General features: G+C 36.9%; 1 protein-coding gene across 1 annotated transcript; it reads left to right on the top strand.

Moving 5' to 3' along the window:
* Positions 1–421: 421 nt before the first annotated feature.
* LOC113081009 (protein FAM19A1) lies at positions 422–17,084 on the top strand. The gene is made up of 4 exons (XM_026253075.1): positions 422–425; positions 508–657; positions 15,433–15,557; positions 16,998–17,084. Exons 1-4 carry the CDS (start codon positions 422–424, stop codon positions 17,022–17,024), a joined length of 306 nt encoding a protein of 101 aa, XP_026108860.1. The 3' UTR covers positions 17,025–17,084.
* Positions 17,085–17,322: the final 238 nt, after the last annotated feature.

The following is a 17,322-nucleotide window of genomic DNA, read 5'->3' as shown; positions in this document are numbered from 1 at the left end:
AAAGTGGAAAAACACAAGATTTCTGAACAGAATATAAATTAAATTAATTGTGTTTGTTGCTTGTATAGTTTCATTTATTCAATATTTGAAATGGTATATGGTACTTTAATGTGATAGGGGCAATGAAACATTTAGCTTAGCCTGAGCTTCTTAATTGTACCATTGTCTTGAAATCTATGTGACATTGTATTTGTGTAAAACCCTTTTACACCATTTACATGAAAATATAGAACATCTGCATTCTCAAACAAGTATGACTGTAATTTGAGTATTTGCTGCTCTTCAGTTTTTTTGTGAGACAGGTTTTGGGTGAGGATGACGGTTCAAATCAAACCTTCCTTACTGACTGCATTCATGTTTCATGTCTTCCACTGCCTCACTTGTCACTGATGTGCTTGTACCTCAGGTGTGCATTGCTGAAATGGGTATTTCATCAAATATGTGCATCTTTAATGTTTGTCCAAGGGAAAGTATGTCATATGTGCCACTGATGTACATGTGTTTTTGTATCCACAGAGGGAGGGACATGTGAGGTCATTGCAGCACACCGATGTTGCAACAAGAACCGCATTGAGGAGCGTTCCCAGACTGTCAAGTGCTCTTGTTTACCGGGAAAAGTGGCCGGAACAACACGGAACAAACCCTCTTGTGTAGACGGTAGGAATCCAGATCTGAATTCACAGCATCATCACAGTCAAAAAAATATCACCTTACCTAAAATGTAGCACCAGTTAAGTGCAAAACCAGTTTGGATGCCTTTTCATGATAGGATGCAAGACATTTTTAGGTAAATGTTATGAAAAAATGAAAAAGCTTTCTCCAATGAAGATATCTGATGTTATCTCAAATTATCTTACATTGAAATGAATAGCATCTCAAAACAGGCTATAAAAGACAAAAACTATGACAAAAATGAACACTGATGCAAACGGCATGAATCACAAATTTATTGTTGTTCCTTTTTCTTTTTGAAGCTGCAGCAGGTGGAAAAAAGTGCTTTTACAATTCCTTTGTGAGCGTAGGAATATGCAAAAACGAATGCTCATTATAAGTTTAGACAAGCATAATTTGGAATAACAGATTTTCAAAGCTTTCTTCAGATGACATTTCGCTTCAGCTGTCACCTTGATGGCATTTTAGAGGATTTATTCAAATTTGATGCAAATGCCAAGGGTCCCACATGACCTCTCCACTAAATCAAGATAACCCTGTGCTAACACATAAATAAATATTTTGAAGAAATATATGTACATATACTTTTTTTTTTCGTGTGTCACGATTAGAGCTCAACCTAATCTTTAAGTCTGAGGCTTAAGATGTAAAACAAATATATGTATGAATGTATGTTATATTAACATGTATCACTTACTCTACTATATGTGTGTGTCTGTGTCTGTGTGTGTGTGTGTGTGTGTGTGTGTGTCACTGATTTATCTTTTTAAAGCCTTCTTTTTATCATGTAGAATTATTTATAGAAGTCAGAAGTCATGGCCTAGTGGTTAGAGAGTTTGATTCCTAACCCTAGGGTTGTGGGTTCGAGTCTCGGGCTGGCATAACCAAAACTGAGGTGCCCTTGAGCAAGGCACCGAAACCCCCAACTGCTCCCTGGGCACCGAAGCACCGTTCTGGGTGTGTGTTCATGGTTTGTGTGTGTTCTCTGCTGTGTGGTGCACTTTGGATGGGTTAAATGCAGAGCACTAATTCTGAGTATGGGTCACCATACTTGGCTAAATGTCATGTCACTTTCACTATAGTGATGATCCAATCATGATTTTTAAACATTTATTCAGGGCCTAAATTTCATTTTTGAAAAATTAATTCCTCTTTCAGGTGACTCTTGTGAGAGGAGTTTTTTTAATTAGAGGGGTGGAGGGGGGCTTTTGGGGGGGGGCATTTTTCACAAATGTATATTTATCTCATCTTAATTTTTGATCATGCACTACATTTTTGTTTTGACGATTGTGCAATTGTTGCACAATATCTTACACAGCACAAGGCTGATTTCATGAGCTCTATTTTTTTACGCAGTCCAATAATACAATCTTTCATAGATTTCAATCTTTTCACTATTATTACCTTGTTTATCTAAAAGTGCTCTTTTCCTTTAAACCTATCCAAATAGCCATAGCTTATGTGTTGAACTTCAAATAAAAAGCCTTAGAAAGAGTATGCAAAAAAAAAAAAAAAAACACTACATATGACACTACATTTTCCATCAAAGCATCAAAAAAAAAAAAAAAAAAAAACGTAACATTAAACTGCTTCTTAACAGATGTGCATGTTTGGCTAGAATTGCCCTGAACTCATATATATCATCTTGGAATGGAGGGGCTGCGCGGAAAGTTACAAAAATGCCACGCAAAATGAGTTCGAGCACACTCAAAGCGAACTTCCGGCAACACCATGATGACATCATATTTACTGTGCACACCCAAGGAAAAAATATGCGCCGTATATGCACTGCAAACAGATTAATTTGAACCAGGTGTGTGCGCTGCAAATGTGCATGAGTGCACGGTCTCAAGGAGAGTGTGCGAGTGCTGAATGGTTTAAACACTGGCAAGAATTAAAACCAAATGTGACATATGAATTGTACCTCACCTTCAGCATTATAATTGTTTCACCTGTGCCGGACAGACGCATCGTTAGCCTTTATCAAACTTTAGAGATCGCCTGTCAAACATCCCAAAGCGATTATCGGCTGATAGTGATCGGTAGCACCCCTAACACCAGAGGTGTTCAACTGGGATCAGGACATGGCTTTCTGCAGACCAGTCAAGCTCTTCCACACTGACTGAATCAATCATTTCTTTTTTAACCTTGCCTTATACACAGAGCAATTGTCATATGCTTAAACATTAAGATTTGTGCTCATGGAATTTCCTAGAGTAGTCAAACAGGTTCATTAGAAGGGGTTGTTGTAATACTTTTACGACAGTAAATTAGTATTTTACTTGAGTTCCCTTCCACCAAAAGAATACAAAAGTGTTTGAAAGGTCACTTTTATATGCTACATCACTTTCTCCATTCCTCAGAAGTTTTTTTTTTTTTTTTAAGCTTCAGATTCCACTCGTTTGTCTTTTGAATACTTTCAATATGGTGATTTCACCGCCCTGTTCCACAACAGATCGTACTGAATGCCAAACTCTAGGTGGTACGATGCACTAGAGCTTTAGCCGTGCATCTCTTCGCAGCATACTGATGTGATCTGTGAAATAGCATAAAGAAAGATTCACACTTCATGCCTCCGTGCGCATGTCCTGCAGGGAGGGCCGGGTCCCGCACATCTGCTAGTGTATCGATCAAGCCAGACAGCTTGTTATGTGGGCAGGTGAGATAAAGAATGGACTTGACAGACCACTGGGCAGTGATGTGCGAGGGGTTGAGTATCTGGATGCAGTCGCCATCTACATATGGTCCTCATACATATGAGTCACCATATTAAAAATATGCGTCCTTTGTGTGTGTGATAAGAGTAGGATTTTGATTACCACATGTTTAAGGTGACATTTAGACTATGGTTGTCATGATGGTATGGTACAGAATGCTCATAAGTCAGGTCAATATACCAATCAAACACTGCATCCAAATGTGAGTACTTCCTACTATATAGCAGGTTTAAATAACAGTATGTGAAATATGTATTGTGGACACACAGTGTACAGTGGACAAAAAGTTCCCAGATGCGCTAATGATTCCTCTGAGGTTCTGAAGAACACTTTATTATCCTAATAGGAAGTGAAGCATTGTACTGTAGGTCACATGACATGGCCAACTTGGCTCATGTTACATGTGTATGGTGTAGATATTATGGGAAATTATGTCTTTATTAACTAATAGATAACAAAAACCAAAATATGTATATAATTGCTTACTATTAAAAGTCCTAATGGAGACCGAATTTTGAGGGAGGACTGGATTGGATTGAATTCAGACTACACAGATGCATACAATAAAAAACAAAGTACCTCAGTAAAGTAGGATACTACAAGCAGAGAAAATAATCTTACATTTTCATTTTATTTTTAACCTATTAAGGAATAGCCAAAATGGTGTTCCAGAAATGAGCTGTTTCCAAGTTACATGCAATACTTGTTTTCCAGTGTTTGATGCCACATTAATGCTAAACTCATTTGCATTATGTTGTCTGAACACAGACCTGTGTATCACGTCTGGTCTTTTGTGTAAACCAACACAATGTTATTATACATCAGAGTAATACACATAAACAGCTGCAGGAGTGTTTGAGTGAGCGTATATGCTGATTAATGAAGACTTGTTCGGTTTCTTCTCCATGAAATCGAGACAGTCGAGTGGTTATAGAGTTGTGGAGGAAGTTCCCGCTTCCCTCATGTGTGCTCTGGCCTGGATATACACTCATCTTCTGCTTGATAATAATACTGTCTTTATGAGTAACGACTTTGTCGGCTGAGCCTGATGGAGACCTGAGGGAGGACCTGGGGGGACAGACTCAAACACACAGCTGCTGTCACACACGAGCGCGCTTATGCACATAGTCACACCCCACACACATTTAAAGCACACACGCTGTTTGTCACCACCTTTCTCTCTCTATTACACACACACACACACACACTCACACAATTTTTGTCGCCCTACTAAAATCTGTCAGCGAGTGTGCATGGGGTTCACATCCTTCACGCGTGCCAAAGAGAGAGTGGCTAAATTTGGAGAGCCGTCGCCCTCCTGTCATCTGACTTTTTAGAAGTCGTTTAGGCAGAGTTATTAGTGGAATAGCAAAAACACACATTCTCCTTCTCCTATCACCTGAAGGGTAAACAAACAAAAAAAATATTAAATTCTATGTACCGAAAAACATAATATGTTTAATAGATCTAATTCAAACAGGTAGGGAAGCTGCAAATGAACTCATTTTGTTTCATGTAATTTTTGCTATTTAATCCTAAAACATCCTAATATGGTTTGCTGTACTTAACTGCTCTGTTTCCTGGTAGAATTTCCTGGTTTGGAGGGCTTTTTTGGGCTTTTTTTTTTTTATTATAAAATCTTATAAGCATTTGTTTGGATGTTGGAGTTGTGTTCTGAAAAACTTTTAAAAAAAATATCTCATTCAAACAGACAGGGACGCCACAAATTACTGTTCATTTGCTAGTAATATTAGTTATATTTGTGTTAAATTTCTGTAACTAAGTAATGAAAAAATATCTTCAACCAACCAAAGCTGGTTTTAAGTGGTCTCTTTGGCACTTTTCACCACCATCTACATCCAGCAAACCAAAGAAGTGCACTCCTTCAAAAAGGCCGATCTCATGGGAAGGAGCTTCCCATGTCCTTGAAAATGTTATATATATATATATATATATATATATATATATATATATATATATATATATATATATATATATATATATATTAGGAAATTACCTCCTTTTCCCATCTGAAGGGTAAGCAATAAAAAAACATATGGAGAGAGAGAAAAATTTGCTTATTTATTTTCATGAGCTGCTTTTTCATTAAATCTCTGAAACTTAAACTCCTTAAACAGACCTAAGATGGTTCTTTCCCCAGGCTAAACACAAGCTTGTCTAGGGTGGGAGTCCAGCAAACCATTTTAGAATGGTTAAACAGTTTTTATTTCAACAGGACTTTTTCTGTTTACATGTCAAATCAGAAATAAAATCTCACTACAATAATCATGCCCATGTTTCTGTGCCCTAGTCTAGCTAATACATGTTTTAGAGTAAGGGGAAAATAATTCCATATCATTTACACAGTATAATAATGCAACTTTATAATCAAAGCTCTTTTTGTTGATTTGTTTTTTGGCCACTGCATTGAAAATCCACTTAGTTCAAAATTCTCACAGGAACAGTGCTTCTTTTATTAAAAAATTACCAACTTTTTCCACCTGAAGGGTAAACAAACCTAAAATATTGAGTTCTCTGTGCTGAAATAGTTGATGATATCTAAGCTTAATATATTTAATTTGAACAGGCAGTGAAGGCACAGATTAGCTAATTTTGTGTTAGATTGGAGAATGATTGTTTTGGGAGATATGAAGCTGTGTGCATAGAGACAGTGGCACAGTTAGTGGGAGTACGCTGTCAGATTATCCCAGCATGGGAATTGATTATTAGCTTTGACAAGGAGAATACGTCCCAGTTATGTCAGGCCCAACAAGACTCTTAGTAAAGAACATTCCTTTTAACATGTCAAATGCTGGGTTTATTCACCACATACACACATATGGGGCTGTTCACAAACACAGGGATTAAATAACCCATCTTTAGACCCAATTTTACAGGGTCATAAGCACAAAAAACACAATCTCAGATATGTTTCATCTTTCGCTAATGTTAATATTGTCTGAAAGTCCGCTGCCGTTTCCACTTTTACATTCGTTCGTTTTTTTTTTTTTTCAAGCTGTTTTCCATCCTCTTTCCTCGTCTCTCTGTGTTGTACAGACATTCACACACACACTCTTTCCGTAAACATCACTGATGTAGAATGAGCCCTTCTGTTTTGCTGGGGGCCTTTAATGCAGAGCATGACAGGTTGTCATGGTGCATTTGATAAAAGCCCTGCAGAACACACACGAACTAGATACACTTCAAGTGAGCAAAATGACTTCATAAACATAGCTGATCAATACCCACTAAAATGCATGAGATTACGTATGTATGTATGCTCCTCCAGACATGTGCAATAAGATTGCAAGACTTCTTACACGAGCCCAATCAGAAGCAGTGATGTGTGCCACTATGAAAACCAGCAAGGGCATTGCGGGATGCAAGCTTTTTAATTACCATTATGTGTAACTTCATAATTAGAACCACTCTCATAATGTTTCCACATTTGCATATTCTGTCTGTTTGTTTAATCGCAATTAAACTTTGCCCCAGTTCTGAAGATTAATTGCATATTTATGGTGTCATTCGCTTCTCACCTTAATAATGATGTTTTAATACAGCGCTTAGTGCTCATATGAGACAGAGGCAGTATTGTGACTGCTAGGCGTCCGATGGAAGTCTGAAATAATGAACATCAGTGGCACCCTGCAAGCACGGAGCTGTCAGAATCCATGAGCACACATTTCTCTGAGCACCTGGGCAGAAGAACTCTGAAACAGCTCTACCTGTGAGTCAGGTGCCCGCAGAGAGGACGGGTCACGATTAGAGCAGCTCTGCACCAATAAACAAAGCCTTTCATTTTTCCACTTGCTTGCTCTTTCTAGATCTCTCTCTCTCTCTCTCTCTCTCTCTCTCTCTCTCTCTCGCTCTCGCTCTCGCTCTGTCTTTATGTCTCTAATACAAACACTTTTCTGACTCTGAGAATGTATTTTTATTTTTTTAAAGGCTAGGAATACTAATGTAATTAGTGACTTTATTCCAATTAATTGTGACCATAGATCACAGTTGTAGAATTTTAGCCTTCTACAACGTTTTCAAAATTGTGAGTTTATATTGTACAGATGAATAGGTCTTGGACAATTACAGTAGCCACTTCATGTATCACAGTTGTAACTGTATTGTATATCAAACAGTTGTGATTTTTTTTCACAACGGCAGCCTTTTATCTGATGAATTTGACCTTATTTGTCTCATAAACGCAACTATTTCTCACAGTTGCGAAAAAAAATAATTATAATTTACCTTGTAACTGCAACATAATTTTTCATGATTGTGATATTATATTTCACAATTGCAGCTTTATATATTACATTTGGGAATTTATGTCAAATATGCAACAACAATTGCCACTTTATTGTATTTAAATTTTTTTATTTTGTAAAATTTAAGATTTTCTCATGAATGCAACCATTTAATATTTGCTATTAAATGGCTATTACTATTACTATTAATGTTGCAACTTCTTTACTCTTGCAACTTTATGTCTCATAACTCCAATTTTTCCATCTTGTAATTGCAACCTCAGTTGAGACAAAATTGTTTCTTCATTTCACACAGTGTGATTTTTGGACTCTCTTAAATGAGAATGTCCTTTCCCTAATACCACTTGCAGCTGACTAGCAATTAACAAATCCATGGCTGTAACTAAAACCTTCCAGCTATTGAGGGATGAGCCTTCAATATGGCCTTGTCCAAACTTCCTATGCCGGTATGAAGCAGACAAATACAGGAAAGAAAGTATCAAAAAAAGTCGGTAGCACTTTATTTTACAGTCATGTTCCCCATGTACATACTATGTGCATATTATAGTAATTACAATAACTATGTCATAACTAGGTACTAACCTGAGCCTACCCTTAAACCTAACCCTACCCAGTGTAGTTACCTTGTATTACCAGAACTTTCTTAGATAAATACACTGTAAGTTCACTATAAGTACATGTAAGCACATGTACTGTAAAATAAAGTGCAACCAAAAAGTCTCATTCATGTGTTGAGAATCTTCTGAGCCTATATATAATCAGGCATTATTTTGCGCATTTATTGAAAGTTTTGAAGAAGAACACACACATACTGTATGGTGAAGCTCACTTTGAAGAAAGGCTGAGGACTCTGAGGTCTCTTCATTAAGAGTGGAGAGCTTTGACAGGGTCATGATTGAGAGGCCTTACGCTGCTCTTTGAATGTCTAATCAAGCCACACTTCTTCCTCTATGTAAAACACTAATGGCGACTAATGGCACTCCATCCCTTCCAAGGTCGGCCTTCTCTGACCCTCAGAAGGAGACCTGGTCTGGGCTCCCCGTTAATTACACCCCAGGTTCATTAGAGCCGTTCGGCTCGCCCTCTCACCTTATCCAGCTTTATTGCGACCGTTTCCTGCGCCTACTCAAAAAAGAAAACAGTCATTCTATCCTCACTAAGAGCCCAGCAAAGGCCTTATTTAATCAATCAGGTCATTACCAGACCGTTTCTCTGGGCAGGAAAAGAAAGAAAGAGTGGTTGAAGTGGATTTAAAGAGTGAGTTCATTCTTCACTTTGATGACGTTGAGGACAGCAGGAGGCGGGACCAGAGGGGGCTGGCCATTATCTGCACTGATGTATCGATCCGGACCCCGGCGCTGTGAATTAACACCTGCAAGAAAAGCACGACAACTTAAAGTGTAATTGCTTAGTGCTCCTAATCTCCTCTGGAAGTGATCGATTGAGTGACGTCGAGAAAACGGTGTGGTGCTGAATCCATCCCGGAGTCCCTGGTGTTTTCTTATAAAAATTCAAAGCTACATGGGTGTGCCAAAATGAGACTCTTTTAGGTGCTGTAATTGCCATTATTATTTGGGTGTAATACTTCACAGTTGGGTATATTTTACACTTATAATTAATTCAATTTAAAATAATACAATAAAATATTAAAACTAATACAATTTTATCATTTATAATTAATTTTTAAAGCAATTACAATGTTTAAATTAATGCAAAATATTTGCACATTTAAGTAATGCAGTTTATACAGAAGACTTTAGTTAAATGTATAATGAGTGTGTTATCTTTATCTCTTTAAGTTGTATTAATACGCACAAACTATATACATTTATTGTGTAAAATATATGTCAGTAGACAAACTAATATGAACGAATATTTTTTTTTTTGCTAATTTATTAATATTATGTATTTATTAAAACTTGCTCGAACACCATGTGAGAAACTTTTTGCCAATTTTTTTTCACATTTTTAGTGAAACCATGCAACAAAACCATAAAATGTAATACACAAACAGTGACATGAATGTGAATGTATTATTTATTTGTTTTAGTTTTTTTTTTAATTAGCTTTATTAATATTAAAAAAACTTTATAAATTTATTTAACATGAGAATTATGTAACATTTAAGAAAGATATATATATTCTTCAGTGAAACCATTTAACTATGCCATGTGTTGAATCTCTTCTTATGGTTTCTCAAGGTGCTTCCTTTCACAGATGATTGATGGATACTCTGTCACTCTCAGTTTTGCTTTTGAAAGACCATTTGTGTGTGTGTGTGTGTGTGTGTGTGTGTGTGTGTGTGTGTGTGTGTGTGTGTGTGTGTCACTTGATATCAATGATAGACAACATAGTGTGATGTTAATGAAAGACCCTTTGACAGCTTGATTTATTTAATCTCGAGCAACAAACGACATTATCTGTTACCTGACAGTGCTGCCAACCTGCGTGCTGCTCGAGGTCACAGATCTACAAGCACGTCACAAGGTCCACACCTGCTCCCAATCATCCAGTACTTACAGTATGATGATCAAGGACCTTCAGCAAACGCAACCACAAGCCATTACAACACAAACCGGAAAAACTGACATTTAAATCAGCCTACCTCTACCTACACTTCTGCTCAGAAGCGACTCTAAGAAGACAGATGACCAGGAAAGTGAGACCTGGGCCCCATGGGTCCTGCTCTGCTCCAGTAATCCACTTTCTCTTGCCCTCTCTTGGGAGCAAACACCGTCCTGCTGAGGCTACGATGGCAAAAAAAGTTGCTGGAGTTGTGACTTTCCGATGGCCAGTTGACCCAGAAGAGGGCGAGATGCCGAAATAAACCATATAAGGAGCAAGGCCCTGTTGAGAAAGGGCTGTCTTCAGACTGAGAAGGTCACCTGAACGGGGTCTGGCATGAATCCAGACAGATAAAAGTCTGAGAGCAAAAGCACTGACCCTGGTGTCCTCTCTCGTGAGCTCTCTTGCCAAGTTTGGGATGGAAAGGGAGAGTGCAGGCCATCTGTCAGACGGGTCAAACGCTGGTGCGGTAGACATCAGACCATTTGTCTCACTTTGGCTCTGCTGTATCCACACATTTAAGGACTGGCAATAAGTGCTGGAAGTGTCTTCTAGAGTATTACAGAATAGTAGAAAACCTGTTATGTTGCTCATGTTTTGTGTAAACCTGTTTAATCATGAACACTTAGTATAAGTATACATTAGAAAAGGTAGGTGTATAAATAAAATCATGTAGAATTGTATAATTAGCCTTCATTTGGGTGAAAAAAACAAAGCAGAGAGTGTGTGTTGTTTTTATGAAACGGTTTAATGAAATAAAGTTTCATGAATACGGAGTAAATTCTATTTTAGACAGATGTGTCTAGTTAATTTTAGATATTTTTGCTCTACCATCAAAAATAGTTACAAAGACAGAAAAAGTAACTGCCCAAGCAACAACTGAATATACTTGGTTCCTGGATGAATCAGTGAATCTGATGAGTGAATGATTCAGTGACTCGTTCATAAAATCATACACATGATAAGTGGCCCAAAGTTAAGATGTTTCCTGCGATTTCTACCAATATCACTTATGTTTTACTACCAAATGAGTAGAATACCTTTTTCTTGCTGCATACATTCGCTTTTATTGGGACAGACCATGGACTTGTTTTGTCAGTTAAATAAATCTTTTTTTTTTTTTTTTAGGAATCGGTGCGTGATTCCAAGAATCAGCTGAATGGATGATTCAGTGACTCGCTTGTGAAGTCATTTGTTGCCTCCTACTAGCTAATGGATGTAAACTGCAGAAAGAGTCGCAGTGTTACTGTTAATCAGCTCTTTTGGAACATGCTCAGCCCTTCAAATCCAAGGACCAGAACTTACTGATGTTTCTTCAAATGTATGTATCTTCCAAATAGCCATGTTATACAGGTGTTGTCCTGAAAATTCTGCTCAGACAGAGCCTGAGTGCCCTGAATACAAATCTCTTTTTCTTTTTTTTTTTTACAAAAAAAGTCTCACATTTCACAGGCCAGAGTTTGAATCTGGGTTTCGGTGATTCCATCATTGCTCTCTTCTTTGGAATTGATTTCTTTGTCTCTTTTTTGCTTTTTGCCTTTTGCAGGTATTACTTCACTATTTTTCAAATGGCTTCAACATTTAGAGTATCTGAATATCAATCTTTGACTGCCTGGTAATAAAAAAAGAGGCTTTTTGGTTCCTCTCAATGTATGAGCTCAGGAACATTAAATATGAGAACAAGCACCCTGTGGCAAAACACCTGTGCAATATCTGCTCTCCAAAAAAAAAAAAATTGCAGCATTTCATGTAAAGTGTGTCATTCTGCACTTCAGATCTATTTTACACAGTATCGCTAAGTTTGACCACTCGGGTGTTGAAACATGACGGACAAGACGGACTATGATAACAAAACTAATATCTCATCTCTTCCGTGGATGAGTAATTTCAGGAATTCGTCCTGAACAACAACAAAATCCTATCTTTAACCTAGGAATAACATGTATACACCCCTGCTGACCGCTAATTGCTCTGTGATTAAGATGGTACACAGTAAAACTGAGCTGTACAGAAAAGCGGCAGGAAAAGGAGTAGGAAGAGTCTGTGGTCATCACTCTCCATTCCGTTCAGACCGGAGGGAGTTTAGTGTTTAATGAACCCTGGGCTAGTGTGTGCACCACACATGAGAGTGAAGAGTTATGGGACAGATAGCACAGTCAGAGTTTGCATATCTGTTGAATCTACAGAAGGTGGCATGGTCAAATCGCAATCTGTATCTATTTATCTTTAGATAAATAATTATGTGAACTGCTCTGTCATTTTCAGTAGTTTTGACCCAGAAACACATTAACATGTTAGCTGTACTGATTTATTCAAACATAATTGAGACAAAATATAACAGATCAGTAATAATGTAAGATGTAACTCTTGATTTTTATTCATGTTTATTATAGTAAAGAGAAAAAATTATAATTGGTTCACTTGTGCACCACAATGCTGACATTCAAGGATTGCTTTTTTTTCTCCACAAACAACATATAATGGAGATTATATTTATATTTTAACAAATTGCTGGATCTCGGATGTAACCCGGGCTTTCTCACTTGCACACCTATACTGAAAGTGCAAGCTGTGATTCAGGCTTTCACAGAAAAGTGAGAAAAGTAGAATAAGGGTTTCAAAAAGACTGAAAACCAGCTGTTAAAATCTGAAGGATGTAAAGCAGAGGGCTTAGAGTCTGTTTGTGAGGAGAAAGGAGTCAGGTTCTGCTGGGATTTAGCTCAGTAGTGAGCGATTATTGAGCTAAGACTTTATATTGATTAATTTTTACCTTTTAACCTTGGTGACAGACAGCAAAGATAGTGTACAGAATAATGAAATCTAAGTTGGACTTTTAACCTTCAAATCCCAAAAATTTACCTCAGAAAATCCTCTTCACTGCGGCAGAACAAGAACAGTAATAAAAAATAGGTTTGTTGGTCGACAGACCTAAAGAAATGATACATCCGTCATCATTTACACATCATTTTGTTCCAAACCTGTGTGACTTACTTTATTCTGTTAAATTAAAAGAAAGATATTTTGGGATGTGTGTCGGTACAATAGAAGTAAATAGTAACTACCGTTTTTCAAAATGTGCTATTTTGTGTGTAGAAGGAAGTAAGTCATATAAGTTTAGAACAGCAAGACAAATTTCAATTTGAAAAGGGTTTTTTTTTTCTTTTTTTATATATATATGTAAGGAAAGGAACATTTCAGGTTTGTTCTAAATTTTACCTTATGATCATAAAATAAAATGAAGTAGGTAACATGAACAATGTGAGCTGAAATATACACTATTATTTGACGTGGATTGATTTAAATGTTTTTGTTTTTTTTATCAGTAGCTACAAGAGCACACTAGCAGCTAGAGAATTGTTGATGTCTGAAGGAATTAAATGTTTAAACTACATATTTGAAGTGACGTGACATACAGCCAAGTATGGTGACCCATACTCAATATCTGAGCTCTGCATTTAACCCATCCAAAGTGCACTCACACACACAGCAGTGAACACACACCATGAACACACACCCGGAGCAGTGTTTGTATGACCAGAGCAGCAAAAAATAGTTTTCCAAATTTTGATTTTAAAAAAACACCTTTCATGTCTTAAAACTGTGTTTTAGTTAAAAAAAATATGTCCATTGAAATGATTTCCCAGTATGCTGTTAGTGTATCGGTTTGAAATAGAAGCTACACTAAAACTACGGAAAACATTTCTAGAGCTCGTTTCGTCGAGGGAAAACACATTGACTCGAGGCAGCCTCCATTTCTGTCATCACCACGTGTCTTCCTCTCTTCCTCCTCCCTCAGTTGTGTGTAGCAGTGAATTCTCCCTGACACATACACACACAAATACATACTCAAAACCCATGCTGATTACAAGTGGGATTTTTTTTCATTTGCTTTTAGCCTGAGAGAAACTATTCAGCAAATGTTATTCAGTGAATATTTATGTCAGAATATACTGAATGCCTTTTTAATTCAGTGTAATATCAAGGTAAAATATGTGGCTTTTCACTTTTCACTTTAACCTGAGTTATCACTTTACCAATTGTAACTAAAGAGTGCTTGCCTTATTAAATATTCAGGCTCTTTGTTCAGTCACAGAAACTTTCACATGCTTCATCAGGTAAAAGCAAAACATGGCATAGTGGATTTACATGGTGACATTTCCACAGACGGACAATCAAATAAAACCGGTCCACATACTCGTTGGCTAGTTCAGTCAATGTGATTGACCTCATAAATATGCAAATAAGAATTGATGAAGAATGAATGTCTAGAATTTATTTATTAATAGCATGAGACAAGATAACCCATGATTAGGATGGTTTAGAATAGTCCTGGTTAACGGTTTAAAGTCTAAAAAGCCAAGAATTGTCACATTGTTAAAGATTTATTTAATAAATCAGATATAGGGTGCAACACTAAAGGTTGCACCAAGTTGAAAGACAAGATTTTGAATTTATTCTCCTCTAGATCATTTGATTGGCACAAAAAACACTTTCCTCAAACTGAACCTTAAAGTGGATTTTGTTAATTTGTATTCAAAATGTTAAAATTTTACATTTCTAATGATTTAAAATATATACACACACACAAACACACACACACATATTTGCATTACGGTACTGTGAAATCATAAATTATTTTGGGATCTCTTTTCAATCTTTTCCAAATATTTGTCTTTTAAATATTTAGTTTTTTGTATTTTTTTTTATTAACATTTTAATGACAGTTTATTTATTAAACAAAAAGTATTCAGTCAAAATAAACTAAGACTAAACTAAAAAAGTAAAGACTTTGCTGAAGTGATTGTTTTGAACAAGATATTAATATAGGTATTATGCAAATTATGCAAACATTTATAAGATTTTTAAACAAAACAAATCACTTGTAGTATTTTCCCAAAAAGGACATTGCACATTACTGTTTAGGGGTGCATGATAAATATCGGCCGATATTTATTGCGCATCTCGTCAGTAAAGCCGGTTCTCTAATCAGCTGTAAATTCCATTACGTGCGTGATTTCACATAGAGCAGCTATAACTATACAGAGCCGTTGTTAACTGACAAGCTTTGCAAATCAGTGCATTGATTATCGGCCAATATTTTTCATGCACTCTATTACTGTTCAATAAAAAAAAAAAACGCTGTACACTACTTTTAATTTGTCCACGTTTGAAACTTGTTGAAATTTCTCTTGTGTGTGCGTGTGTGTCTCCAGCCTCCATCGTGATTGGGAAGTGGTGGTGTGAGATGGAGCCGTGTCTGGAGGGAGAGGAGTGTAAGACACTACCAGACAACTCCGGCTGGATGTGTTCCTCTGGGAACAAGATCAAGACCACAAGGGTGAGGGCTCGGAACATGCTCAACATCACTTCACACACATAACCAACACACACATGCAACTTTTCTTTTCTTTTTTTTCTGAAAAAAAAGATTCAGTTAAAGATTGTCTTATAAGACCAAGGGACACATGTAACTCTGCACCTCACTAACCTGTTAATTCCTCATGATACCATGTGGCAGTAGCGCGTGTTCAGACAACACATCTTCTTCATTTAGTCCTAATGCAGCATTATAAAGATGCTGTGCTGAGTTCAACTTAAGAAATAGGAAACTAAATAAGTTCAGGACGTCAAGACACAAGTCAGACAAAAATAAACTAAACATCAACTCTGACAGGAAGTAGGCATGACACAATATTAAAACTTGATGAGCAGATCAGTATTCCCATACGCTGATTCAGTAGAGGTGACAGACAGCGGATCTGTGAGAGTCATGTGACAGTGGACACAAGTAGATAGTGTTACAGGGGGTTTGCTTCCTCCTTGGCATCTGCTCGGGTTTAAACTATCCCAAGCCCTGCTTATCCGAAGGTGGCTGGATGATTTTCCAGATTTCCCAGGTAAGATCATGCATACAAACCTAATGAACCAGAGAAAGCATCTCTTGAATCATTAGTGTTAAAGTATCTTTAAACAGAATGAATAAAATAATGTGCCCACTTGTGTCAAGCAAGGAAAGTTTACACGGAAATTAAAATTATTTACTCACACTCGTGTTGTTTCAGTGCTCTTCCCTCACAACAATGGCAAGACTAGAAACTTTCAAGCTCCAAAAAAGTCAAAAGAAAAACGTCACACAAGTGTTATTATCTGCCAGAGGAAATGGTAATCAGACCTTATTTACTGATTATTCATAATTCAAAACTCAATATTCACTGATAATCCTGCCCTAAAGCTAACGTCTAGACCAAGTTTGCATTCATTTTCGTACAAATTCAGAAATGATATGCCATGTTTGATTGCTACACACAAAAGAATCAGCGGCGAAGCTTCTAATGCACCTTTTTGGAATTTGGATTTGGGATGATGAAAGCTTTGGTAAAGATGACTAATCTGAGTTAATGTTTTCTAAACGTTCAGTCTTTACCTCAAAAAAGCTTAAGAATTATATGGTATATAGCATACAAATCATGTTGACTACAGCTTTTTGGTTATTATTTGGAGCTTGACAGCTCATTGTGTGGCAATAGTTGCATAGCAGTCCTTCAAAGATTTCTGCTGTTTGGTTTGGGATGACATGAAAGTGAGTAAATATAACAGAATTGGCATTTTAAGGTGAATTCTTTCTTTATCTCTAATTGACAATGAATAGAGAAGAACTGTAAAGAAACAACCAAATTTATTATTCTTTACAAATGTAGAGCACAGGTACATGGGAAAGAAAACCCCGCTCTTGATATTAAACTTCCTTTTTTCCCCTCCCTCATATCTTTCTTCCCAGAACACCCAGCCATATTCAACTTTTTAGTTCTGAGGGCCACCGAAGCTGGCTCGCCAGAAGCTCAGTGGCGTCCTTCTCCTCATCAAGGTTGGCATTTCCATTTTTTAAACATCTTGAGCCATATGATTAGGCTTGCACATTTTAATCACTGCTCATCAAGATCATTACAGTCCCAAACATAATTATTGCTGAGTCAGTGTTTGTGTTTGTGAGTGTGTTTATATGCTGCAGATGATTAAAACCACAAATATATTCCTCCTCCAGTGTCTATTCTCCAGTCAGCGTAATTTATAAGTGTGTGCACACACCAACATAATGAAAAAAA

Source organism: Carassius auratus, unplaced genomic scaffold, assembly GCF_003368295.1.
Source record: "Carassius auratus strain Wakin unplaced genomic scaffold, ASM336829v1 scaf_tig00032795, whole genome shotgun sequence".
NCBI classification, from domain to species: domain Eukaryota; kingdom Metazoa; phylum Chordata; class Actinopteri; order Cypriniformes; family Cyprinidae; genus Carassius; species Carassius auratus.
Note: the sequence above shows the minus strand (reverse complement) of the source record. Positions and strands in the feature narration are given on the sequence as shown.